This window comes from Syngnathus typhle, linkage group LG2 (genome assembly GCF_033458585.1).
Source record: "Syngnathus typhle isolate RoL2023-S1 ecotype Sweden linkage group LG2, RoL_Styp_1.0, whole genome shotgun sequence".
Taxonomy (NCBI): Eukaryota; Metazoa; Chordata; class Actinopteri; order Syngnathiformes; family Syngnathidae; genus Syngnathus; species Syngnathus typhle.
This window is the reverse complement of record NC_083739.1, coordinates 17528119-17555836: the sequence shown is the minus strand read 5'-3', so window position 1 is coordinate 17555836 and position 27718 is coordinate 17528119. Positions and strand designations below refer to the sequence as shown.

At 39.6% G+C, this 27718-nt stretch overlaps 1 protein-coding gene across 1 annotated transcript; it reads left to right on the top strand.

Moving 5' to 3' along the window:
• The first annotated feature begins 2483 nt into the window (after positions 1-2483).
• ctnnbl1 (catenin, beta like 1) lies at positions 2484-25184 on the top strand. Its single transcript, XM_061269284.1, has 16 exons — positions 2484-2645; positions 3065-3277; positions 4381-4487; positions 4583-4724; positions 5281-5376; positions 7374-7467; positions 9263-9354; positions 9921-9993; positions 10502-10560; positions 11535-11683; positions 12341-12522; positions 16226-16323; positions 16965-17045; positions 21202-21339; positions 22154-22226; positions 24626-25184. Exons 1-16 carry the CDS (start codon positions 2616-2618, stop codon positions 24712-24714), a joined length of 1716 nt encoding a protein of 571 aa, XP_061125268.1. The 5' UTR covers positions 2484-2615; the 3' UTR covers positions 24715-25184.
• The last annotated feature ends 2534 nt before the right edge of the window (positions 25185-27718 follow it).

The window sequence follows — 27718 nt, the reverse complement described above, 5'->3', positions numbered from 1 at the left end:
CCCAATTCTCTGTCAACATTTGACTCCACGGGAGATGGAGAGCAAACTGATACAAAGAGAGGCCAAGCGCCTGCAGCTTGACACTGGCTTGAGATGGAAGAGACAGAATGACAGGCCTCTACAGATGGATGATGACTCTCCATTCACGGCCTTCAACAAGTTATCTTTGACCTTAAACCACGTCTCTTGTCAACAACACTTGTAGGAACTGCACAAACGAAAACGTTCTCATGTTGTTAACCCCTTGGAAGGTCTTCGATTAAATAAAGCCATGTTCTAGAGTATGAGGACGTTTTGTTGACCATATTTACTGTGTTATGAGTGACTTGCCCCAAAATTCCAATAATAACATGCGAGTACACTTGAACTTCCAAAGCCAAAAGTGGAACAGTTTGTAGTTCAGTCAAAAATGTTGTTCAATCAAAAAAAGTGTCATGCGCAAAAAATCAACCATGATACCAGTTTAGGTGTTCTCACCTCTTGATCAAAGTTATCTGGAATAGGCTCCTTGTCATTTAAAACCTTGATGAAGACAAGTGGTAAATAGAATATAGGTAGATAGTTTGATGAATTATACATGAATGTCAGTTAGGAATGTTAGTAACTGCCTGTGGGTTTTTATAAGGGTGACACATCCTAGAATGAATTAATTTAGTCACAATCTAAAGTTTCCTTTGTTTGTTTTGAAATGAGATCTGAAGATAAAATAAGATGCGATAGAACTTGATTGATCCCACAATGGGGAAATTTGCTCGTTTCACCAGCCCAACATAGGAAAAGAAAGAAAGAATGAGAGCAGCAATATGATAAGTAAACAAGAATGCACCGTAAAGGGAAACTATATACATAAGAAAATTCACAGATATCCACGAAAAGAGTTTTGTATACAGCATACAGAATATGCATTATGAGTAAAGGTATGAGCATTAATGTTAATGTATATGTAGTATTTAAAGTGTGTTGTGTGCATTGTGTGATGGCAAAGTGATAAGGTAGGGTGACTCAGTGGACCATTACATCCCGATAGAGAGACCGTACAATGTTTTTAAAAGATGACGCCTGCCTTTTAATGTGCATTATTTCTGTTGAGTCACTCAAACTTTACCTTTCATTTAAATCCCAAAGAATGTGTTCAAGTAGGAATATTAACAAATAACTTGGCGCTTCGGACACTTTTCACATAGGTTTAGCATGTTTGGACAAGATGAAATCTTTATCCCTGCTCTTTCATGTTTTAATAGATGCCACTGTGAATTTAAAGTGGGCTTCCAATTTGATTAGGATGGTGAGCGAGGCAGTTTATACGTCATATTCCTGCGAATATAGAGCAAAAACGGCACCTCCCTTGGGTAATGCTATGTTTTGAACAGATTTTTTTGGAATAAATACTTGGTCAATTTAAGTTTAAAAACTATTTAAATATGCCAATCTTAAATTAAACAGGACGTTTTGAGGTTGTGGGTTCATTTCTGCTTCAAGCAGAGTAATTGAAATAATTAAGTGTTAATCCGCCTGTCTGTTTCATTTGCACAAAAGCTATCATCTGCATAATGAAGATGAAATTAATTTGCTCTCTCCTCCACTATCTCTGCTGGACACTCTGCCGTTTTCTCCAATCCGTATGTGTCCTTCCTGTTGCCCTCTTCTTCTCCACAGCAATTTGCATTTGGGCTTCATCACACTTGTGTACAAGAGATTACGTCAAGCTGCAGGTGCAAGATGGCTGCAAAAAGAATACAATTTTCTTCCTCGTTCTTCTTTTCAGGAATACTACAACTGTGATAATTCTGTTCATAATTTTATTTGCATGACCTATTCGATTAATATCCTGCAAGTTAGCCATTGTTCACACGTTACAGAAAGTGAACACAGAATTACAGCAGACAGTTTTTCTTCTGTTAAATCCAAATTTGGATGCTTAAAAGAAGAAGATTTTGAGTTTTTATTCATCTTTGGCAGCCTCAGTTCATTTTCAATGCACAATAATTGGTAAATAGCTTCCAGTTTATTACTAGAATGTAAATATTAACAGGAAATTATTATAAATTAGGCTACATTTGAGAGGTTTACATTAGATTATACTATGTCAAATTAATTTATTACATAAATTTCACTAGACTACACTACAAAAAATGAACTATTTCAGGATTAACCTAAAATGTGCTATGACCTTTACAGGTGAACTTTATTTGACCTTCTCTAAACTCTTAGATGCATATTTTCAATTGATCGGTATTAATGCCGTTTTGTTCAATTTGGGACCCCGTTGGCCCCGCCCTCTGTGCGTCCGTGCCCTGTTCACGTTTAGACAGAATAAGACCAAGATAATTAGTTCTAACAGGACACAAACAAGACCTGTTATTGTTATGTACAATGAACCAGCAATTATATGGACTTTTTCAAATGTTCTATGCTTAAAAAAAACAACTTCCTGGTTGGGCCAGAGCAGCGCCGTCAGTTTTACATTTTACGACAGTATCTTCGCTCGACGGCAACGGTACCTCTCAACTGTTTTACGGCATACATGTACATCGAGCCAGTAGCCGCTAATTCAAGCGTATTTGTATTCTGAAAATTTACAATAGTGTCTCGTTGAAGTTTTCAAACCAGGAGATATGGATGTCGGAGAACTCTTGAGTTATCAGGTGTGGATCGGGCTCCCCCCCCTCACTCATCACTCTTTGATCAACTTTATGTTGCTAATATTTCCGTTGAGAATCCATTGGGTTCCGTGTGCCACTGTTAGCTGTTGTGTCTCGCCGTGTGTTTTATGTTTGCGCGTCTGCTTTAGTTTGTTAGTTGTTTGTAAAGTGTTTCAGAATAGTTGCTTAGCGCATTACGTGGCGAGATTGCATTACTGTATCTGTCTCGTCTGTTTATCAGGGATTCATGTTCGTAACCTGCTAGCTCAAATTAGATGAATGATGGTTCTGTGGCAGAAGACACAGTGGTCCAGTATACAGTTTAAGTTCACATATCAGAATTTTACCTCTAATAATTTTCAAGACGAGACCCCGATCATTGCAGTGTGGTAGTATTGTTTATTGCATCTCTTACCTCACAGCCTGATAGAGGAGCAACACGTTCCAGAGAGGATGATGCAGGAGAGGAGAATCTGAGAAGCGCAAAGCATCAGAAGCTGTCAAGTGTCAGACACAGAGATGGGACAGGAGCAGGAACTGAGGGAGGGGCTGACATGAAAGACAGTGATGACTCGACAGTGGATCGCAAGAAGATCTTGGAGAAACTGATGGACCAGGATGAAGATGATCCAGAGGTAGATGCATTTATATATACACTGTAGAAGTATAGAAGTCAAATACTCTTGTGGTTGTACTTTTTAGAAATCTGCCAAAGATGTTCATGGATTATTTTTCCTCAAAGTCACAAGACTGTATCATGAATGATGTTAGGGCTGCTTGATTATGGGGAAAAAAATATGAATCGTGATTATTTTGGTAATAATTGAAATCAAGATTATTCAAATGATATTTTTTTTTGTAAGAAAGCCAGTTTAAGTTCATTGAAACACTATTTAGGTAAATTCCTTTCAAACCAAACAAGCTTTATACAAATGGTTATTTATTTTATAATAATCACTTCTTTATGCCTTTTTTATATTGTAAGCAGTGCATGGGTTCTGTGGGATTTGTGCACTTTAAATCCAAAGAGCACAACGCTGTTAAAATTTTAAGTGGTGAAACACGTAGGTTGTGTTTCCACCTTATTTGTAACTGTTTTTCTGTATAATTTGCAAATGATTGTATATCAGACTTCCAAAGCACAATGACAGTCATGTCCCTACAGTGTCAATTCTTAATAATTTTTATCACAGGAGAAAAAAGATATTATATGTTATGGCACTTTACTAATTCATATCTATATATTGTTTAAATTTGAGTTTGTAAAGTAACAAAATGGTTAAATAGCAAGGGGTGAATACCTTTGTGACGCATGGACTTGAATTAGGGAATAACCAATACTTAGTGTTTGTAAATCTACAAAAGTGACTTTTGAGACATTTTTCTGTTTTGTCCAATTTTACAACCTTTGGGGCATTCCAATTTGGAGGTCCTGCTGCATTCTAATGGTAATTGACAGTGAGAGAAAAGTTACACCACACTCTGTTCTTTAACTTTACTAACTTTACTCACGTTATGTGCCCACCATGCCATATTTTTAAAAGCCATCAGGGAGAGAGCTAGACACTTTTCATTTTTTACCCCCAGCAAAATCCCCTAGTGAGTGCAAAAACTCTGACTCCTCTCATATAATTAGTGTCTTTGTGCTGCAGGCAGCCATGTGTCGCCTTGACAAAAGGCTTCTACTTGTTTCCTTTTCATCTTTCCCCTCCTGCTATTTCCCTCTTGTATCAAATAGGCAGAACCGGTGGACGAGAGCTCAGTGAAAAAAATGATCCTGACCTTTGAGAAACGGTCCTACAAAAATCAGGAACTCAGGATTAAGTTCCCCGACAATCCAGAAAAGTAAGCCCACCAACAACCTCCTTTCAGCCAACTTTGTCGTCGACTGTTTCACAAAACCTCTTCATTTTAACCTCTTGTTTTGTGCCTCCGTCCAGGTTCATGGAGTCAGAACTGGATCTGAACGACATTATACAGGAAATGCATGTGATTGCTACCATGCCCGATCTCTATCACCTGCTGGTGGAGCTCAACTCTGTTCACTCTCTAATGAGCCTTCTCAGTCACGAAAACACCGATATCCTTTCTGTGATACACTATCCAATTAGTTTGTTACTTATTGGTCATTGCCAGTAAATCCCAAGATAAATTAAATGACAGTGAGCAACACTGGGAATTGAGTCCCACAGCAATCGTACATCAATGCTTTTACTGACCTAAAATGTCTTAGAGTGAACTTAATTGGACCTGGCTATGATATGATGTTTAATACATCACAGAATATTATAGCCCAGATTATACCCGGTAGTGAAGCGATTCCCAAACAGGGGATCCTAAATGATAACATGGGGAATTATCCAGTTTCACAGATCTTTTTTTTCCCCCCCAAAGTTACCAGTTAATTACCAAGATTTTTGTTCATCACTGCCTCCTGGATAGATGAAAGGCTGTTTTAGTAAATGCAAGAGGACACAATAAAATCTGTATCCACTCCCCGTTCATAATACCGTAATTTTCGGACTAAAAGTCGCTCCGGAATATAGGTTGCATTAGCCATAAAATGCACAATAACGTGAAAAAAACCCCAGATATAAGTCGCTCCTTCTAGCCCTATTGTCCTTAGCCCGACCTACATGTTGCAATAGCAGTGGTGGACCTCCTCCAAGAGCTGACGGACATTGACACACTCAACGAAAGCGAGGAGGGTGCCGAGGTCCTTATCGATGCTCTGGTGAGTGAGTACGGCGACTCAAGCAACACTTTGCGAGTCACTCTGTACTTCCGCTCTCTGGCATATAGAACAAGGCACAGATGTTATTTCAGTCAGTTGGTCATCGAAGGATTTGGAGGACATCATCCTCATGATTTTCTTTCTGGCTGTTGAGCCAAAATCCTTTGAGTAGTTGTCTTGTTATTGAACAAGATTGAAGAAAAAAGCATAGTGGCGTCCTTTGGTGTTAGGCAGTTGCCAAGCAGCAAACCAAAAAAACTGTCATTCTGGCACGATTATGAAATAACATGCCTGAGTGTCTTAGCAGGGGAACAATAACGGTTGTCCACATTTTGTTGGGCTTTTTGAAAAGATATGCAAATCGGAAAAGGCTCATTATCTGTGTATTTCCCGTGCGCACACATTTATTACTGGAATGACCAACTCCAAAAAGGCCCTGGTTAAAATAACACCACAGGAAAAAAAGGTAAAATTGCCCATATTTAGTATTTGATATATGTATTTTGTCCATTGGCTTGTTAATACTGGGAACCAAAATTGAAAAAAAAAAAAAAAAAAGAATAATGGGCAACAAAAGACAGTGCCCAACTTCCTCATTTATCTTCCTTAGCCAGGTCTGGACAGATGGGCAAGCATTTCAAGCAGGAATTCCCCAATTTACCTGTCTTGTGCTGCTGCCTTCAGTTTCCCTGTGAGGGCACTGATGTGTTCCCAGGCTGGCTGTGAGCGCTCGTTCTGCCGTGCCGCATGACTGTCCTAACTTTGCCCCAATAATTCCGTGTGCTTGGACATGACCGAAATACCTTACTGGGGAGTTATAAAAATAAGTAATTTCTGCCTTTTGCTTTTATGCCTTCCACCACCAAGGAGCGGGTTTCTGGTAAATGGCTTAATGCTTTGGTGTCATTTTTGCACGACACACTGCTGCCTCTTGACTGATGGACAGAGAGAGCGGAGAACCATGACCTCAGATTTGGAGATACTACAAACGAATCCTCTCTTCCCTGTCAATTTCCCTCGTCTGATGAGGCCGACAAGGCTACATCATCCAAAAATAGCAGCGGTGACGGGCTCCCAAACTGCTATTTGTCATGGATCGGCTTGTTGGCTTGATGTGATTGTTTAAGACAATAATGCCGGTTGCTTTTCACCACTCCACAGGGAATAACTATGACATAAAAATGCAGTCCATTTACTGCGCAATGGAGCGATAGAAACCTAGCTCCTCTTTACAACATCCTTCAGGCAAGAGTCTTTCAGGACAGCAAGGTTTGGTTGGACCCATTTGTCTCTTCACTTGCTGTAGTGCCTCCTAGTCCCTCTGTCCTTGTTGCTGGAAGGCCAGGTGGTACCCTTGATAAGATGAATCAAAAAGATCCCTGACCGTCCCCGATGGCTCATAAATCAGTGTGAACCGTCGGTCTCCTTTTCTGTGTGCAATAGCACTTTGATTCGGCCGGACGGCACCCTGTAAGCTTTATTTTATTATCAGCCTCCAATCTTGACTGTCAACACTTGCGTCATTCCACAATTTCCAACCTCCATTATCTTCTGCCACATATGTACGTGAAAAATATATGCAATTTCCTTTTCATTTGGCAAGATCTATATTCCTCTGCAATGTTTGATTTACCGTAATTTTCGCACTATAAGTCGCGTTTTTTTTTCATAGTTTGGGTGGGGGGGCGACTTATACTCAGGAGCGACTTATATACATACATATATATGTTTTTTTTTTCACTTTTTTGGGCATTTTATGGCTGGTGCGACTTATACTCCGGTGCGACTTATAGTCCGAAAATTACGGTAAGTAACATCTTGTTTGGTGCATGTTTACCATCATGTTCATGTTCTCAGTACTGTATCTGATTATTTTAAGGGTAAAAGAAATAGTCCCACAAAAATACTGTTCAACCATCGTGGACATATGTATGAGCAAAGTGAAAATGGTAACGACTCTTCACATTTTTGACCGAAGCTCAATTTTCTGTGTGTAGTTGGAGGGCCAAGTTGTGGCGTTACTAGTGCAGAATATGGAGCGACTGGATGAGCAGGTTAAAGAGGAAGCTGATGGTGTCTTCAACACACTAGGTAAGGACTAAGTGTTCTTTCTAAGAAACTCGGCCTTTCTTTCATTACTTTTCAAAAATGGAAGGAAATTGTCCTCGCATGCTACACTCACAATGGATTCGCCGGGTCCGCCATCAAATGCTACACAACCTTTTAATTGTTCGGATTTCAAATCAATTTTATTCCTACAAAGAAAAATAATTGATCAGTTTTAGATAAGAATCAATGTTTTGTGGCAGACAATCAATGCAATAATGACAATACTTGAATGCCAGGTGTCATATTAAGCGGTGTCAATTTTCTTCAACTGATGCCAGGTTGAGAAAGTGCCTCAATGGCGTAAAGATTGAGATTGAGATCCAATTGCATTCTTATCACAGATTATGCCTATGCTGAGACCACCTCAATTTAGATAGTAATTGATGTGACACTGGAATCCGTAACCTTTGCTCTATATTCTGCTACCACAAAGCCGTATAAAAGATTTGATGTAAAAAAAAAATATTTAACTGGATGCGAAATCCATGATGAGACCTTGTGATCTGAAGGTGTGAGTGTGGGCCGTCACATACTTGGCCAGGTCCTTGTCTGCATTTAGCCTGACGTGACTCAAAACTTTTCTGCCTCTCAGCTCTTTTTTTGCCTCCAATGACTCCGCTGAGATGATTCTTTTCTTTGCCTCCAGATTGAGGCCGAGTCACAGGAGAGCTGTTGAGGTGTGTGTGAGTGCGTGTGCGCGTGTTTGGCTCCTGATGCGTGCCGGGGGAGCAGCGCCAGTGTATAGTCTATTCAAGTGTGTGCCTCTGTTTGCACGCATGCGTTATGGAGGGAGCTCTCCCGGCTTCAATAAGCCTTTTGTCTGCTCTCTGCTCTGAGCCTGCTCTCCTCCAGGAGGCTGTCTGTCTGCTTCGTTTGAATCCTTGATAAAGTCCTCTGCCCCCCCTCACCCCCCTTGCGTTCCCTGGCTCAGTCACCAGCAGTCCCCTCTCCTCCTTTGTATTTTCCCTTTGTCCCATCTCTTTTCATGCCTCCCTAATTTTCTCTACCATTTGTTTATTTTGCTTTTATTTCTTCATTCACCATATTTGTGGTCTGCTTGTGCCCCAGCGTTCCACCCATCATCTTTCCACCCTCCCTTCTGTTCTACCTCTGCCTCAATACGCCTCCCTTCCTCTCCTGCTTTCATTCATTTGTCTTCCCTTCCCTCATCACAATTCCACATTATCGCTCACTGTCTGTCCCCTTCTGCGGCAGTTTGCTCTGATGAAGATATCATGTGGCAGCAGCTTCTTTCTAATCATAGTCTAAGAGGGAACAGGGACCAAACCCAGGCAAACCTTTGCATATCGACACACACAATGTATTCCTTCATTAGTCTCCCTTTAAAACTTGTCTGTGGGCTTCTATTGAATTTGAGGCATGTGCAGTCGGAAATGCGTCAGCCCAAAACTGCCACTGACACTTGTTGCCACTGACTGCTACAGAGGAGGGACTTTCATTTTTTGACAGCCCGAGACAGATCTTAGATATATGTAGGACGTATATGTTTCTTTGACACAGATTGTCTTCATATTGTGAGTGTGATACCTCCAGACAGGCCCGGGAAGAGATTCAGCTGCATATCACATTGTGTGCACTGTGCAGCTCATCTGTGACATTTTTTCTGAGGTAGACAAGAAGTCCTGACTGATCTCGATACAGTATGCTCCATGGGATCTGTACCGGCACCAAAATGTATCCAGCGCTTTACATTTGTGCAGTTATATGACATCTAGCAGTAGGTGAATGATTTTTGCATTTTGTTTTTGTCCCTCAGCCATTATAGAAAATATGGCTGAGTTTAGACCAGGTCTGTGCACAGAAGCAGCTCAACAGGGACTCATGCAATGGCTGCTCAAGAGAATTAAGGTAAGAAGGAGGACTACTGCTATCAAATCCAACCACAAATTGTTGTACAGGAGGTAATACTTTGGATTGTAAGGAGGGGGCAGGATGGGATAAGATTTGGCTTCCTTTTGTTCCTCCACACGTTATGAGTCGCTTTGTTTCATTTCATTTCATTTTGCCATTGTTTGAGATAAAGATAAAAAAAAAAAAAGAATATTGTTAGAACTGATTAGAATCGATATTTCCATCTAATAATGCATAAGGGACACCTTCTTTAGCATGTGGCATCAACATGCTTCTTTAGCATGCGACCTACTCTGTGGACCGACTTAAATCTGTTTTTTTTTGTTCTTTATGATACATTCTTTGACTGGTGCGACTTATACTCCAGAGTGACTTTTTAGTTCAACACGTGGTAATTAACATCAATATAAATTCATCTAACTATGAATGAATTAAACAATAGGACATTTTTCTTTGCTTTCTTTGAATTCACCAAAGTTCTGAAATTAAAAGCTGTATAAGGTGAATTGACGAATTGAATTGAATTAAGAACTAATTGATGATTTCTCACTGTCCTCCATTAGGCAAAGATGCCTTTTGATGCTAACAAGCTGTACTGCAGTGAAATCCTGGCCATCTTGTTGCAAAACAATGACAGTAAGTGTGTTATTGTTAGTCACGCAGACCGTGGCTTACAAATGAGTTCCACAGCTCCTCGTCTCTTCTTAATTACCATTCCTGACAAAGTCTCACTATAGATGCCCTTTTCAAAATTCCACCCTCATTTTTTCACTCTTTATCATTTTGTCCATCACGTCTTGATTGTATTTGCTTCACCACTCTTCTATTGATCTCCAATCTCATTTAATTTCTTCATTAATTGTCTCTCTCTCTCTCGTTGTCTGCTTCGTTTTCCATTTTGTATTACTCCCTCTAACTTGTGAAGTCTCAGGTATCAGGCAAATGAAGGTTTCTCATTAGGAGTACAAGACTCTTCAGTCATGCCAAATTTCACCATGAGTGTTGTCGTCCTCCTTTGGTTCTTTGCTTATTAGTTTGAGGAAGAAGGAAAATGACTTGTCAGTCTCAATTATTGGCCATCATTTAAAAACTAGCACATTTTCTCTTGCTTCTCTGACTCAGTTTTTCATTTTGTCTTCCACAGACACGAGAGAACTCTTGGGGGAACTGGACGGCATTGATGTGTTACTGCAGCAACTATCTGTAAAACTCTTTTTGAGATAATTGCTTTTCCTGTGTATTCAAAATCTCAATACCTGCGCATTATCCCTGTTATTGTTTGAAAATGAAAACATCAGTCTTTCCTTTGACAGAATTGTTCCCTCAGTCACAATAATCTGATAGTCTCCTATCAGTACCACTAATTTGTAATGCCCCGTTAATTTCCACAGAACAATACTTACTTGGCTCGATTTACTAGTGATGCTTTTCCATTGGCCTAAACCCCAGTGAAGTTATTAATTTGCTAATGCTTTTCATTCTACATTTGATTTTAATACGCTAAAAATACTAGATATCTAATGTGCAAACTGATGAATTTTAGGGTGTTTTTGTTCTGAGCAAATATTCTCTCATTTTGAATTTAAAGTCTGCAACACTTCCTGAAAAAGCTATGAGATGGAGCTACAAAAGATCTGTAACATTAATGAATGCACAAAAAGACCTATTTGGTACATTCCACTGGTGAACATGTCAATTGCAAATAGGCGAGTGTCTTGATTAGCAATAAAGGCGCATTACTTGCAGGCTCAGTTGTTCACAAGCAAGGACGGGGTGAGGTTCACCATTTTTTTGGATAATCGTGAGAAGAAATATTCCAGCATTTGTCCAACATTCATTTGCAAGAGGTTCGGTGATTTGTGTGTGTCATTAGCACGCAACCCATATGGCCGACGCAAAGCAGAGCAGGTTTCTCATTTGCTCCATTTGTCTTTGCCAAGTCATTTGAATACACAAGTCTCAGTCCCACCTTGAGTAAAATTTGTTTCCTACATTGACTAACAACCTTGTGCTGAAGTAAAAAGAGATAGGCATTGTTCTCCTTTGCCGGAGCCTTTTTGAGTGGGTAGTGTGTGATAGGGAGCAAAATAAGACTCGTGGGAAGACCATACAAATCGTACATATTTAATCCAGTGGATTGATAATGTCCATTGATCTTTATGTGGATTTCCTTTAAGGTGTTTAAACGTCACAACCCATCAACAGCTGAAGAGCAGGAGATGATGGAGAATCTCTTTGATGCACTGTGTTCCTGCCTAATGTTGCCAGCCAATCGAGAGCGCTTTCTCAAAGGGGAGGGTCTACAGCTCATGAATCTCATGCTTCGGTGAGACCAAATGTTTGATTAAGAGGTCTTTGCAAAAATGCCAATCTTCGTTTCCGCTGAATTTATGACGAATGGGTTAATTTGACCTTTAACCCCAACTCATCTATACCGTTGAGTGTTGGGTAGTGACAGTCAATTTGTGGGGGTCAAAACGATATTGTTGTTGACACCCGGAGGGTTTAAGTCGAGTGTCAAGCAAGTGAATAGTCTACTTCCCCATGGGAAAGTGTGCTTTGTATTGCTCCACCCCTGGCCTCGCCAACCGTCCATCATACCTAATGTTTCCGTCTGGAGAACCATACTCAACTGCCTGAAATATGCCCCCTACTCCAAGATAAATACTGTCATCTGTCATTTGTGGCAACGCAGGAAGACAAACGGCTGCGTTTCCCGGGAGGAGACGTGTATTGAAAATAGAAACATTCGTATCTTGCTGCTATTATGATCATATACAGTAAATTACTACATGTTTGTGTTTGATTTATTTGGGGAAGTATTTGATACTTTTAGTACATTCACAATTAACTGAAGCATATTTATCCCATAAATTATACTATATTCCAAACTCTGGATTTTAAGAAGTCAACATTTTGCTCTTACGTATATTTGATGGCAATAGTGTTGTTGATTATCGCTCGCTTTTTCTGTTTAATGTAGGGAAAAGAAAATGTCCCGGACCAGCTCTCTCAAGGTTCTGGATCATGGGATGATTGGACCAGAGGGTGCAGATAACTGCCATAAGTTTGTGGATATCCTCGGTCTGCGAACCATCTTTCCACTTTTCATGAAAACTCCCAAGAAGATGAGGAGCGCCGGTGTTTCTGAGAAAGAACATGAAGGTCAGTCACAAACTGCAAGGTAACGTTTAGCGGCCTTTGTTCCTTGGCAAATTGAGCAAAGGGCTACAAGATCGCCAATGATAACTTGTTGAAAATGTATCTCGTCCAAATGTTTTCCAATTGTTGTAAATTAAGCCTTGCCTCAGAACCAAAACAACTGGACATATCTTTTGAAATATCTGCTCGTTAACAAGGTGACTTCCAAGGAGGCTGTTCTTCGCTCACTTCTTACTAGTCTTTGCCTTTACTCCTCAAGTAAGCGTTGCAGGTTTGAGAATAGTTATTGTACTTCATCTTTCTTGAGTCGCTTCATCTCCCCTCCAGTGCCCCCCCAAGGGAGTTTAGCCTCAGAAGTTGCAGCTTTGTTCCAATTTGGAAAGAACAGCCCTACCGATTACCAACTAATAACTTGTTTTATTCCTGAGATTAAAATCTCAAAAGCAATTTGTTTGTAAATCCCATGTTCTCTTGAAAATGTTAGTTGTAAACTACACTACAGTATACTGCAAGCCGTAATGTGTTTACACCCTGGGAAATCATTGCTGTTGTGGCAATAATGCATAATATATGATTGTGTAATACAGTCAATTTTTGGTGCATGTCGATTCAATATAATAACGTTACAATCACCATCACAAACCATTTTTAGATAATGTGGGTTCAGGGTCTGGTGATTGGCGTTTCCAATCTAATGCCTTCCACTTCTTCCCAAGAGAGCTCTTTGTTGCTTCGGCAGTGTGTTTTGTTTTGCATCTTTTTTTAAATTAGCTGACAAATTGTTTCTGTATAGACTTGTGAATTCATTTGTTACTCATTGAAGATTAGTGAGCCATCTCTGAAGACGCTGAATCATCACATTTCCTCCACATATGAGCCTATATGTTTGGGACCACGAGAAGATCCCATCTTTTGCCAAACTTCCCTAATTTTTGTCTCGTCGGTTAAATAAACTTATTTCTGCACTTTTAGAGTCAGACAAATGACGCTGTCTTCTAAATTGTGTTCTATACCCAGATGGAAATAAGCAGAACTAAAAGCGAAGATGTTGATATCTTGTCTTCTATTCAATGTATATTCAATGTCACCTGGGATACCCTTCTGCCCCTGCTGTGACGCTGAACAGGATATGCAGTTTAGAAAATGGATGGACGGATTTTTCACTGTTCCCCCATAAAGAACACGTCCATGCTACTACAAATTAAAAACAGGTTTTGGTAAAAACTAGATCGGTTTTCCATTTAGCTGTGAAGAGTGTTCTGTATTGTCGTCGGTACGGCTTGTCTCAGCTGAAATATGGCACACCCTGGACCAATCACCTGTCCATCATAATGATAATTTTAATCAGTCATATGTATATGTAATAAATAAATTTAAATAAATTAATACATTGATGTCATAAATTGCATAATGTTGAGCCCTCTTAACTGTTTTGAGTCATAATTGAAAATGTTCTGAATCAAAAGTTTATCCATAGTTACAACACGGTAGAGATGAATTCATTATTCACTTCAGTCAAAAGTAATTAAAATGTCCTCCCTCTCTTTTTTCTTATTCATTGCCTCTCTCTATCACAAACCTTGGTGCAAGATTGATCCCCATGAAATCCTTTCTGAAATTGACAGTGAGAAGGAACAGGCATTAGCACACAGACTGGCATAATTAATAGATATTTTAATTGTGTTGGGATGGTGAAAAAAGAGGGAGGTTTTGGAACATTAAATTGAAGCTGTCTTTATGAATTTACTAATTACTATTTTTTTCCCAGGTTGCATATAATTGGTGTGCATTTCGTTTCATTATCAGTGAAAGGAGAAAAGGATAGACATTTGGAGCAGCCAGTTTGTTATATTTAGATGGCTAATGGTCTGTGTGTGTGCACAGGAATCTAATTAAACAAAGCATAGGTTCAGGAGTCATAGCTCGGGGACTGAAAAGTTTCTTTCATGTGCTCATTCCTCGCAAATTTTATGAGCAACAAATGGCTCCATCCTCACCCATTCCGATAATGAATGCAACGATCTGCATCTTAAATTGGCAACAACCTTCATGTTACAATGGGGGAAAAAACCCAATTTATTGTCCGGGTCTTATTAATGCAACTCTCGAGTCAGGCTGGAGGAAGCTGTTGAGTTGGAATAGGTCACATTTACAAAAAATAGAGCCCTCCTCAATACTTGACAAAGGAATTTTTTATCCCAATAGTTTAGCACTTATCTTTGATTGAGTCAGTATTATTATATTGACTGTGCAAAATGCAAGAGCAAGGCATCATCTGTACTCTATCATGAATCTTTTATCCCATATCTCATCTGAAAGCTTACAGTCAAGTCGGCTTTCCTTTTAACATTCTTGTCAGTGTTTCTTTGCTTGGATCGCATTTTGAAAGATACAAGTCTGATTGCTATCCATGTTGTCAAAGCCGTGATGCTGCCTAATCCTTTGACCGTAGTTAATTTAACACAAAAAAGGATTTGCTGAAAATCCCTGTGTAAAGACGCATTTAATTACGTTGGTGCCTTTATCCAATGGGAACTGATCATATTTCATGTTGGTAATCTCATGCTCTAATAATGAAGTAGACTCACACGTTTATTTTAAATTAAAGCTTGAACATACATAGTCTACATGGCTTGATATATTTTTTTTGTTCTCTTCCTCATTTGTAACGGAGCTTGTAGTGTGTGGTGTCATGGTATCCGTCATGGTACCCGCACAATTAACAAGTTTTGTTTGTTATTTCCCATCATAATGTCTAATGTTTGTGAACTAGTGCTGGTGACTACTACCAGTACGTTCTGCCCTTCAGTCTCATGGGCAAGCAAGCTGCAGGTCACAAAGGCAACAGGCAAAAACTAACCTCTTTTAAAAGCAGAAATGGGATTGATTCCTTTGCTCTTGTTGCTTAGCAACAGAAAAGCCTGGTTGAGTGAGAATATTGACCTCTTGTTGAAAAAGTCCAATTACATTTTTTCCCCGCTCACTAGATTTCTCGAGATTTTACGGTGCCATGTTCTTGTGCTCCCGTGTGTACAATACATTGTTTATTCGATATCACAAAACTAATATGACTGTCAGCTGTTTGTACAACCTGTTAGTAAGTCGGAAGGCATTCAAATGGTTTCAAAAGGAGAACTGCACTGAAACAGTATTTGTCGTGCAGTAAAATGTATTCTATTCATTTCTTGTTACCATTAGAGCCATTGAAAACCATGCGCATCATAAAATGAATTGTGCATCTTTTTTAAAATGTATTCAGAACCACCGCCCCATATAATTTTTGCATGATTTCTAATTAGATTGTGTTGTACATTTATTTTATTTTATTTTCGGGGCGTTAGAATTGTTCCATTCTTTAACCAAATGCTAGGAGCAATACAAGCATTTGCTTGTCGGAAACAGTTCTGAAATTAAGGTGTTTAACTTTTTACCCATATGGTTACATCATGGTTTTGAGGGGGTTAGTTTGTTTTAACATCCATTTTATATTGAAGTAAATACATCCACCTATCATTTGAGGGATAGTATGGATTATTTTATTTTTTCCTAAATTACTTTTTATCACACTACTCTGTGATTGACTTGAACTATTTGCTTTACTTCTTGTCAACTTATTGTGAACTTGATTCAAATGTGGATATGTAATCTTTCTGTTCCAGTCAATGTACAATACAATTGATTAACCTTTACCTTGTGTATTCTTTAGAGCACGTCTGTTCAATTATTGCCTCCATGCTGCGAAATCTCAAGTCCCAACAGAGAAGCAGACTTCTAAACAAGTTTACAGAGAATGACTGTGAGAAGGTCAGTACTCTTGATCTTATTTGCATTTCTTTTCTCCTTTGTACCGTCCTAGCTTCTGTATCTGTCAGCAAATGTAGTTTTCACTGTGATGCACTAATTTAATTTCTGTGTAATTGGAAAATTCACGTGTTTTGAGCATCAGCAATGATAATGATGAATATTAATATGTTTGTTTTTGTAATTTGGGGCAATTGTATATAGTATGTTCCCTTGATTTTTTTTTTTTTAATAAAGAAATATGCTTGAGAAATTACTGTAATTGAAAGCAAAACCAAGAATGTTCTTAATGAATTGTGAACATAGCCGCATTGCGAGTAATGTGGGTGTGCACACTTGTGCAATTGCATAAAATGTCTTTAAAAATTGAGCTCTTGATGTTATGTCTTATTTTTTAAGATCACAAAAACCTGACATTTGAACATGTTTGTGTAGACTTAATATTCTTTCTATATGCATTGCAGACACCTTTTTCTCAGATATTTATTTGCATTGCTTCCGTTTGATGTCTTACTGTGTTTTCCCGTTCTATTTTGTCTTATTCTTTGCTTTCACATCCTTTCTCTCATGCACCCCCCCTTTGGCTTTTGTATGCTGCCACACTCGCTTTCTTTCTCCCCACCTCAATTTCTTTTTCTCGCCAGGTTGATCGACTGATGGAGTTGCATTTTAAGTACGTGGAGAGCGTTCAACAGGCTGACAAGAGGATCGAAGGGGAGAAACATGTAAGCCTTTTGCCTTCCATCCACTCCTTTCTCCGTCTTTCTCTCAATACCTCACTCTCTCCTTTTACAACTGTCTCATCGTGCACCTTTTTGGTTGCAGAAAAACATTTACACATTTGCAGTTAAGATGGGGATAGGAATCACAGTCTCAGTTGTAAAACACAAGATGGTTGATGCCAAAACTGAATCTTTCGTTGAAGCCGTTCTTCGCAGTGTCACATCCTAAGCTACTTGTGAAAAGCAGACAATTCTGAGCGATGGCAACATGACACATTGTAGGAAAGGAAGTAAAAACTGCACACTTCTGTGAGGCTCCTATTGAGTTCTTTCCAATTGTGTTGCAGTCGCTGTGGAATAGACAGACTGATGGAGACGTTTTGTAAGATAAGGTGGTCAAAACTTGACAGAAAATAAATAGGATGCAGGAGCAGACACTAGAGTAGATATGAAAAAATAAATGAATAAATGCAGGAAATAAGCATTTTAATGGAGGTAAGTGAACAAAGGTGAAGATAGAATTCATATTCAAGAGTTGGAGACCATGGGACAACGACAAGGAGATGAATTTGTCAGTCAGACTGTGATTGCCGTGAAAGGCCAGACAGGTTGACATTTTATCTTCTTTCTTTCACTTTTTTCTCTCCCGGTGTGCCTCTGTCATGCTCTTGTTTCCTCTCCCGTAAATGGCAAAAGGATGATTTGTGTGTGATAAGAAAGCTTGGCTGCATGTGCACCACTATCTTAGAAGCCACACACATACACAGTCACCTTCTTTCCTTCAATGACTCATGCACATATGCAGCCAGCCAAACTTGTGACAGAGACAGAGCTTGAATTTATTTTACACATCAAAAACACGTCATTCGGCCTTTGACTATATTTCAGAAATATAACAAGCATTGATCAGACAGACTGGCAGAAGTATAAAAATATACTCCTGTCATATTACAGTCAACATAATTTCCTTTGTAATAGCTTTTGACGAGAGAGAATCATTATTACCTCTGCCAAGGATTTGATTTGAAGGTTAGGATTTCATTCATGTTGGTTTGTATCCTTTCAAATGTTTGTCTGTTTGTTCACAATCTGATTACGAACTTTTTAATGTAGGTACATATACAGTCACTGCCCAGCCACCACGTTACGACTTTTGTGACGCCACTACAGAATGACACATGATAGGACATGATAGGTAGGACTAGGAGAGTGGCAACTATTATGGCCTATGCAATTTTATGATGGTGATAGTTTATTTCTAGAACTGAAATTCGTTATTTCTTATCGGAAGAAGATTGTGCATTTAAATATCTGAAGTTGAGAACCATTGTGAAACAGAAGTCACTGTACTAATCCCATTGACGGAAATGAAGTACGAGGACTGGTTCCGTAAAGAGTAGAAAACTTCACTCATCTTTTTGTGGTTAATTGAAAACTTAAACTTGCCAAACTCAGAAAATAGGTAAGCCATGATTGGTTGTTTCCTGAGCAAATGTGATGTTATTTCAGTCGACAGCAAGCGGGAAAATGGCTGTCGCCTGATACAGAAAAAACAAAAGGAAAAATGCTGATATTTCCATGACTGCAACAATGTGTTAGACACCATCTCATGTACAGTATGGCCATCCCCTCAGCTTCCACTGCTCTATTTTATCTCTGAGTTGCACCTTTCCCCTGTAAGCCTGTTTTTAAGCACTTGTTTCTCGGGGAGAAAATGTCACTTCCAGACAACAGTCCTACAAAAATAAGCCGCTTATTTTTCTGCCTTCTCCCGTCAGTATTATTCCAAAATGATCATCTTAAAGCTACCTTCCTACTTCCTTTAATTTACATTCAACAGTCCTTACTTTTCTGTTTCTTCCTCAGTTTTCTTACACATTATATTGCCTTTGAACTGAAGTACTGGTAGTTTCTGCAAGCTGGGGGGCAGGAAGTTATCTCTTCGAGGTGGCGTCATTTGTAGAATTTTCTTTATGTCAACTGAAACTTCTACCCTAAAACCTGGGAGTCCTCGGAGCAATACATAGAGCGGTTGTGGCCAAAAATAACTTATAGAGCATCAATTCTAGAATCAACGCTCGGATTTTGCTGTCTTCCGGCGTACTATGGGATGCGTTTCAAAGGCGCAACCCCGCCAGCCATAAACACAATGCAAAGTTAATACCCTGCGACTTGCTGCCTTTGTCCATTTATGCCGAAAGCAATTGTTTCTGTCACGCTGACTTTGCCACGCATGTAGATATTTTTATGGGGCAAGGCGCAACAACACGCACCTCAAGGGCATTAAATCGATGACACCTGGACTGTCTTGGATTTTTCGCCTCGCAAGGCTTCATCAATTGATGCAACAAGGCGGGTGCAGTGGAAAGACTTCTAAGACACAACAGTCCAGCTACGATCGATTCAGTTCCGGAGAATGAAATGACCCGAATGAATGAGAATAGTCACAAGCACACTTCAGACATGTCTCACTTTGGTGAGTTCTGTGCGAAATGCATGAACACAGCAGCTCAGATATGTTTTCATCAGACTCCATATCTGGGTCTTTTAATGAGATCACCTAACACCCCCCAAGTCTAATAAAGAACATTGCTTGGCTCACACGCATAGTCCAAATGGGGTTTTGCAAATTGCTGACTGCATCACATTAAAGTTTGCGTCAGGGTTCCACAGAAGATGAGACAGCACAGATTTTCCTGTCCGCATGCCCATCATTATGCGGGTGCAATAATTAACCAAGTGTAAAAAACAGTTAAGTATTGTTCATGTAATTTGTAAAGAACTAGAAAAAGTCAAATTGTGAAAATGATCTTTGAGCAGGCTACGTCAGCTATAAAGTGCTAGAAAAGCTTAAATGATAAATGTGCACGGGTTTACACTTAAGATGATGTCCTCCTTCAGGATATGGCGTTGACAGCGAACATGTTGTTTTTCATCCCGGTGTGTGCCTTTCGCCAATTGATTGAGTTGTGTTCATGAGCCGAAGTCCAAAGCCAAAATTGGGTTCTGCATTGTCATCGATCTTTAAGGACAAGGCCGATTAAATCCGGACGATGCAAATGTCACATGCGGCGCCATTAAGCTCCTCACTGGAAGTTGTTTGTTTTTATCAGAAAAGCTTTGAGAAGTTGCCCTTTTTCCTGATTTACTGTGTTTGCCTTGTTAAGCTGTTCTCACAGAGAAAGTCATTCTCTATAAAAGATCACGATTTGGCTCTCTGTGCACAGTGCACACTCACCAGCCACTGTTTCCATACATCTTTAGCATTTATCTTTAATGCGAATAACAGCCCAAAATTCAGGTCTACATTATGCAAGACTATAAAAAGACACTTTTTGTTTTCACTCTTTCTCAACTTCCAGAAGTAAAATGCATTGTTTGTGTGGCGCTCCAGTGGCTTACACACCAATTCCCCCTCTCCACGCCACGTCTGCTGCTTAATCTCTAATGGTGATTAATGTTGCCTGTGTGTGTATTGGCAGCACCATGTTATTGGCATACTGACGGGGTTGTTAAGATGGATAACTATGCAAGTGTGCCTATACGAGAGTTCGTACGGACTGTGTGCCGTTTAGCGGTGAAATCAATTGATTAGTGCGCCTGGTCAGTGATGAAAATGGATTTGTGGAAGAACTGCAAAACAACACTTCCATTGAAACACTGCATTTTTCTGGTGTTTCTCTTTGTTTCCAGTTGGTTTCTTGTTTTGAGAGAACAATAGAAGCCAACGAATTGTAATTTGTTTGCCTTGTCGAGCTCCCTGTGGATGCCTGTGTGTATTCGGGCCTACTGGTTTGTCAGTGGTCGGCAATAAGAATAAATAAACCGTTCATCTGGTGTAGGTATTTTTATTTTTAATTTGAAAGGTGGATTTGCACATTCCCAGTGGACTATGGAAGGATTTCACAGATTTGTCGAGAATAGCATGTGCAAATGGTCAGAACAAAACTTTAACCAATGTAATTAGCAGATGGCTCTCTGCGAAGGTGTATGTGATGCTTGTTATATTTGGCATATAACCAAATGAAATTTTGGTTGTGTAATGAAATGTAAATTCATCCATTGTTGAGTAATTGACATGTGCGTGCGTGTGTGTGTGTGGGTCGTGCGTTGTGTGTTGTGGGCATGGGTGTGTTGGTTTGCATGGGTGTGCTTTTAGGATATGGTACGCCGTGGCGAAATCCTTGATGACAACATGGATGACGAATTTTACATCCGTCGACTGGATGCTGGATTGTTTGTTCTTCAGTCCATATGCTATATAATGGTGGAGATCAGCAACTCGGGACTATCACAGGTACACATATCATCATCATCATCAGAAAGGCTTGGTTGTGGTATTTTCACTTTGCATTTCACTCGGAGAATGAAATTAGAAATGAATTGTCACTTTTGTAAAAAGTACATATCGACAAATTGGGACCGGCATGCCAATCAAACTAGCATACGAAACCAGTCACTCCCATCTTTTTGGGCTCTTTGGAAAAACCTGAGATGAATGTGACATAACGTAAATTTGTCATTTCTGCATCATTTTACTCATGAATGACTTGAATCGTGCCCTGTATCCAGCTTCTGACAATGAATGGTTTTTAAAATAACTTCAACTTGTGCTAAAGCCAAACCAGCTCACTTGAGAGTACGTTGATTTTTAGGTTCTGTTGGTAAAAAAAATCTTATGGCAATTGCAAGCACCCAAGATAATTTTCGTTTAGAAGTGGTCCTTGGAAAATGGTCGCCTGAACCCAAGAATTTGAGAACTTATGATCTCTCAGATCACTAGACACTACTATGCTCCCTGCCCACATCGACAACTTTCGGCAGGTCCCAATTATCAGAATTTTCTGGCTCACAGACATTTTATGATATCTGCAGCTCACAAAAGATTTACTTGATTCAGTAATTTGACACATGGTGGGTTGGCAAACACTCCAGAAAATTGAAGTCGATTTTTCATTATATCTCCCCAAAGTTTTAATTGATCCAAAGTATCTCATGTTTCTTGTGTAAATTTCAGTGATCCCTTTTAAGTTATTAAAAATACAACATTCAGTTGTATTTCAGAAGTTTTATACATCATGGTCTGTCTGTCCGTCTGTCTGAATATATAGCTGCAGCAGCGAGTTCATCAAATTCTCAACCTAAGAGGAGGCTCTGTCAAAGTTGTGCGCCACATCATGAGAGGTGAGTCATGAATTGTGCTCTATAAGTGGCTTTCAACAGTGCCAGAAAAACAAGCGCTGATGTATTCATCCATTTCTAAGATATTCCTACTATCCTTGTTCCTTTGTATTGACCCAATTCTTCATTTTATTGTGCACACATTTGCCATTGTGCCAATTGCCTATTTCAATAGTCATGTGAACAAATGACATGACGTTCATGTCATCAAACTCGATTTTTTTCCTTTTTTATTCCTTTATCCACTCTGGCACACAAATTTTGTGGAGGAGAAAATAAGCACTGATAGACTTCTTCACCATTGATCCTTGTTTACGAGAGTTATGTGAACCCTGCAGATCCATGCGACAACCTCAAGATACTCCTCCTTTTACGCATTAGCCAATGACGGTGGTCAGTCACTCTCCTGCGTAAAAACGCTCCATAAAATATGTAAGGTCATACGGATAGGACTCAGAACAAGACAAGCTTTGTTTAAAAAAAGAAAAGTCTCAGCCAAAATTGTGACTTTTCTCTCTTCACCATTCATTAGATTGAAGTGTGTAAAAGAGAAACGGGCCTGGAGCCAGCAGCGATGTTTTTAGCGTGTCATCTGTCGTTCCTAAATCATTGTGTGATAAAGCTGAAGAGGCTCCACTCACACCCCCTCTGGCCCTGGAGCGTGTAGCAGGCGAGATAGAGCCATCCGTCACACGTACTGGTGCCAGCAACGTGGCGATGCTCCAATTGTCATTGTGTGCGGAAATGTGTTGCATTTGCCTCTTGATTGCGTTTTTGCATCAAGCCAGCGTGTGCGTGTGTGCGCGCACTTGTATGTGCATACACAAGTCCTTGATTGTTGTCACACTTCATTCCTTTTACATTATCAAGCCTTTCAGGAACAATATGTTAGGTTAAGACATTCATTATTTTTTCCCCACTATGGGAATACATACACTATGGAAAACTGCAGATTAAGCACTTTGTGAATGTTGGTGTGAAACTTTTTTTTTTTTTTTTAACCTTAATAGTTTTAGTTCACTAAATAAGCATCAGGAGAGCTGTTCTATTTGAAAAGGCTCCGTCCGGGTGTGGTTGAAATAAGCATGCAGAAACATTTGTATTGCATAAAGGATTTTGGAAGGGATTGATGTCACAGGCTCGGCATGAATAAAACAGATTTTGAGCGCACAAATGGGACCAAACCCTGCTGAACGGACAAGGTCGACCGCAATCAATTGAGAATTTTTTTTTTCCCTCAGGGAATAATGGAAATGGATCCATTCCAGGGTCAAACTGCCGCATTGACAATACCTTTAGTAACTGTGCAGTCAACCTTTGAATATTCTTAACTGCTACTCAAAACATTTACCCATAGCCCTCATTATGGAAGAGTCAAATGTGCACTGACGCATAACTTTGTTGTACACTGTGTGAAGGACAATTTGAATGTGCTTGTGGAGGGTCTTGTTGCAAAAACAAAACAGGTTGCCATCTTGAATTTACCAAATGGCCAGAGACCACTTAGCGTTGGCATGACAACAGTAATGCTGTTTGCCAAGATTCTGAAGATTTTGAAAATAATAAAAGCCCACCAGATGGTTTCCTAAATATAGCCCCAAAATGAGCTGGCAACATGTGTCAAAGTGTCCTTTCTGTTTTATGTGACATTTTAGAGTTGGTCAACTTCAGTTCGCACATCAAAGTTAACAATATGTATGATTGACGTTTCCTCGTTATTACTTGTGTCAGATTTTGGACGTTTGCAGGACACAACGTTTATAAAAACACCCCTGTTTAGTTTTCTCGTGTGGACGCATCAGTCCAAATCCCTGACATTTTTAATAGTGTTGTAAACTTCCGTATTGCTCCGTGCCATGTTGCCATGGTGACAGAATACTGGCATACCAGCGGGTTTTTACTTACTATTTAGTGGATATGTCACTTTTGTCAACCCGCTTAACGATTCTGTCATTTGGTCAATGTATTTATACATTTACATATTCACTGACTGATAAGCCTTCAAATAAGTCTTTATAAAATCCTCATAAATTGTCATCACAACATGTTGTTTTGCAAAAGCTGCTGAATCTTCAAGTAAAGCAAGTAAAGTTCTCTTAATTCTTTTTGCTGCACTTTTTTCCCCTCCTTCCTGGGGTGTGATATGTAATTCTGGCCTCCGACAATATCGGGTACCCCACCGAGGCTGCAGCTGTGGTAACTTTGTTTTTGCTTACCAGTCACACGCAATACAATACATCTGGATTATGATCTTCAGCCCCAAGAGAATTTATTTCAAGCAAAATTTCATTGGGCATAAAGTCATCCAAAAATGACCACCGGTTGTTTCTTCAATCCTTTCTGCGACGCTGGACGTCAACGTCATTGAAGTATGTCTTCTCATCTGTCTGTCTCTTTTGCAGAATATGCAGAGAGCATCGGAGATGGCAAGAGTGAAGAGATCAAAGAGGCAGAACGCAAGAGGATCATGGACCTTTTAGAAAACTTTTAATGGACTTTTTCTTCCATAGGCATCAAACACAATCAGTTTTGTTGCAAGGGGGTCAGTTGCAGCCTTGACAAATGGCATTTATACTATTTTCTGTAACATGTTTGTTTTGATAGGGTTTCCTATTGTTTGTAGCATTGCTACAGTCAAAAGCTTTTTCTCACATTCAGCTAGGCCAAAATGTTCATACTGTTAGAGAGTGAGCAATATTAAAAACCAACAACAAAAGCCTGATTATGGCAATCAAATCTACTGAGGGAGTCTTGAAGTAAAACAATACCACTCAATACTCTTGTGTTGTTTTGACGTTCAGAATTCCCACTGAACTGAAGGGAGAATTATTTTGTTTTGTTATCCATTCAAGTTTGTCAAGCAAAACAGGGACTCGGTGTGAGCTCTTTTTTTAAACAAACCTTTGATTTTGGATTTAAGTTGAAAATGTTTTCTAATAAAACCTTTGGTAATAAAATCCAGATAGCCTGTTTGCCAGTTTTGTCACGGATTCTTATTAAGCTTAGGCAGGTGAGAACAACAGAACTGCAACTGAAAAAAAGTCATTTAAAAAGGCAGACAAGCCCCCTCCCTCCCTTTTTGTTTTAACACATCCACTGCTCCTAGTGGCATGTTCTCCCATTCACGCTTGTCTTTGTTTTATTACATACCTTGCTTGTACACTTTGAAGGTGCTGTGATTTTCCCATCTAGAGTTGACACATCCACCATGCGTAAATTTGTGTGCAACTACCAAATAAACTCCATAAAGTCTAAAGGTGGCCCCAATTTCCAGATCGGGAAGTTTCCGCGAGACATGACAATCCATTTAAAAATAGGCCACACTTTGATTGGATTCTGAAGTTCTAGCCAGTGACGTGTTCGCGGCTCATCGAGCAGGATACTTAGTAGAAGGGGCAAGCCTTTTCCGTCACCAGCCCCTCTCTTTAAAACAACCTCCCACTAAACCAGTGGTTCTTAACCTTGTTAGAGGTATCGAACCCCACCAATTCCATATGTGCATTCACCGAACCCCTCTAGTGAAAAATAAAATGTTTTTTTCCAAATTCAACCCCTAGGGTCCGATCAAACCCAGGTTAAGAACCACTGCACTAAATGCTTGACTCCGCATGCGACTGTCTTGCTTTAGTGTTTTCTTGTGTTCACTGATTTTTTATCATCAATTTATGGTTTTCATCTTTGTTTTGATAAGTTTGACTTTCCACTTTACACAGCACTTTGTATGCAGCTGTGTTTTTAAAGTGCTTTATAAATAAATAGAGTTAAGTTAAGCACACAGGCGCATTATAAGTCAGATGTAACACAAAATGATTGAACTACTGTGTTGTTCTTTCTAGGCTGCATGTGTCTCGTAGAACAGCTACTTGGTGGTTGCCTAGGCCTTTTGAGTGAATACTTGACAAAAAATGTCACAGAGCCATCAATGTTTTTTCTATTGTGATTGGACTTTATTAGGGTCACAGTTCAGCTGGAGCCCTTCCCAGTCGACGGTGGCTGAAAATTGGGGTACGCTTGTGACTGGTCACTAGTCAGTCGTCGTTAAAATGTCCTCGACTCTAATCAGGACAAACCCTGTAGAAAATAGATTGAAGTACAAGAACTGCCACTGGCAAATAAAACAGGGACTCGTACATTTGGAAAAAAACATCTCACTTGAAGGCAATTCGGTGGTGGATGAAAACGAGTGACAAATTTGCGGGCTTGTCAGTGAATTAAAACCTTGCTTTTATGCAGACGATGACGGAAAAAAACTGAATCGGACTTACAAATAGAGGAATGTGCAGTTTTTACTCACATCATTTAAACACTAATCTGCTATCCTTGCACAATTAAAAAACAGTAACCTAACAGTAAATCACAGGCTAAACAAAAGGACACAATTTGCATTTTGTATTGGCAGAGGACGCCATCGTGCATCTCATCAGTGGTTACGACTGCATCGTGTTCGACAGCAATTTCACAGCTGAGGGGAAGGAGAATAATTGTGTTTCCAAATGGCTGAGTGCAAACACGGTGCAATGCTGAGATACTTTTGGCCTCTTTTCTGTCATTTCTTTTTTTTTTTTTTGCATGACTGACAGGAAAGGGTCCCGTAGAGTCATAAAATAGGATTTAAAACAAGGACCTAAACACCACTCGTCCTAAAAACTGTTAGTGCAAGCGATTTGATGCTGTGTTGTTATTTTAAACTAGAAATTGGATTTCCCTCAGAAACAACTTGAGAAAGCTAAATTGCTGTTGATGAACCAAAATTCCAACAGAAGTGACGAGAATATTAAAACCCTAGTTCCATACTAAAAATGCTGAATTGTTTTGTGAGCCCACTGGCTGTGGATTTTAAGCAGATCGAGTTACTTTTACTCAAGAACGGGTTCATTATTTTCACCTAGCAGATTGGTTTTAAAATTGGATTAGGGCAGGCCCAAGATGGTTTCCCCCTTTTTTTTCCCCCCCTTTCTAAAGTTAATTTATTGCAACTTTCTTAAGAAATGGTGGTGGTGTCTCAGTGCGTGACACCGCTGGCTCAACTCCTCAACTCAAAGCACTGGCTAGAAATAATACAGCACTGGCTCAATCTGTCAAGGTCAGATAGGATTAATTATTTTTGAGTTTTGTTTGAGCACTTTTCAGAGTTTAATATGGCAAATGTCAAATATACTCTCTGTTGGTTGTGAGTAGTAACTCAACTAAATACTCCAAAAATTCTTTACATGCCATTAACTACACATAGTTAGCAGTACTGCAGCCTATTTAGTGAATGTTAAACCAGTTTTTCCTTCTTGTGGTTCATTTGTCATTTAGCCCAAAAGGATATACTACGGGGCGGCTCGGTGACGCACTGGTTAGCACGTCTGCCTCACAGTTAGGAGAGTGCGGGTTTGATTCTACCTTCAGCCCTCCCTGTGTGGAGTTTGTATGTTCTCCCCGTGCCTGAGTGGGTTATCTCCAGGTTTCCTCCCACATCCCAAAACACATGCTTGGTAGGCCAATTGAGC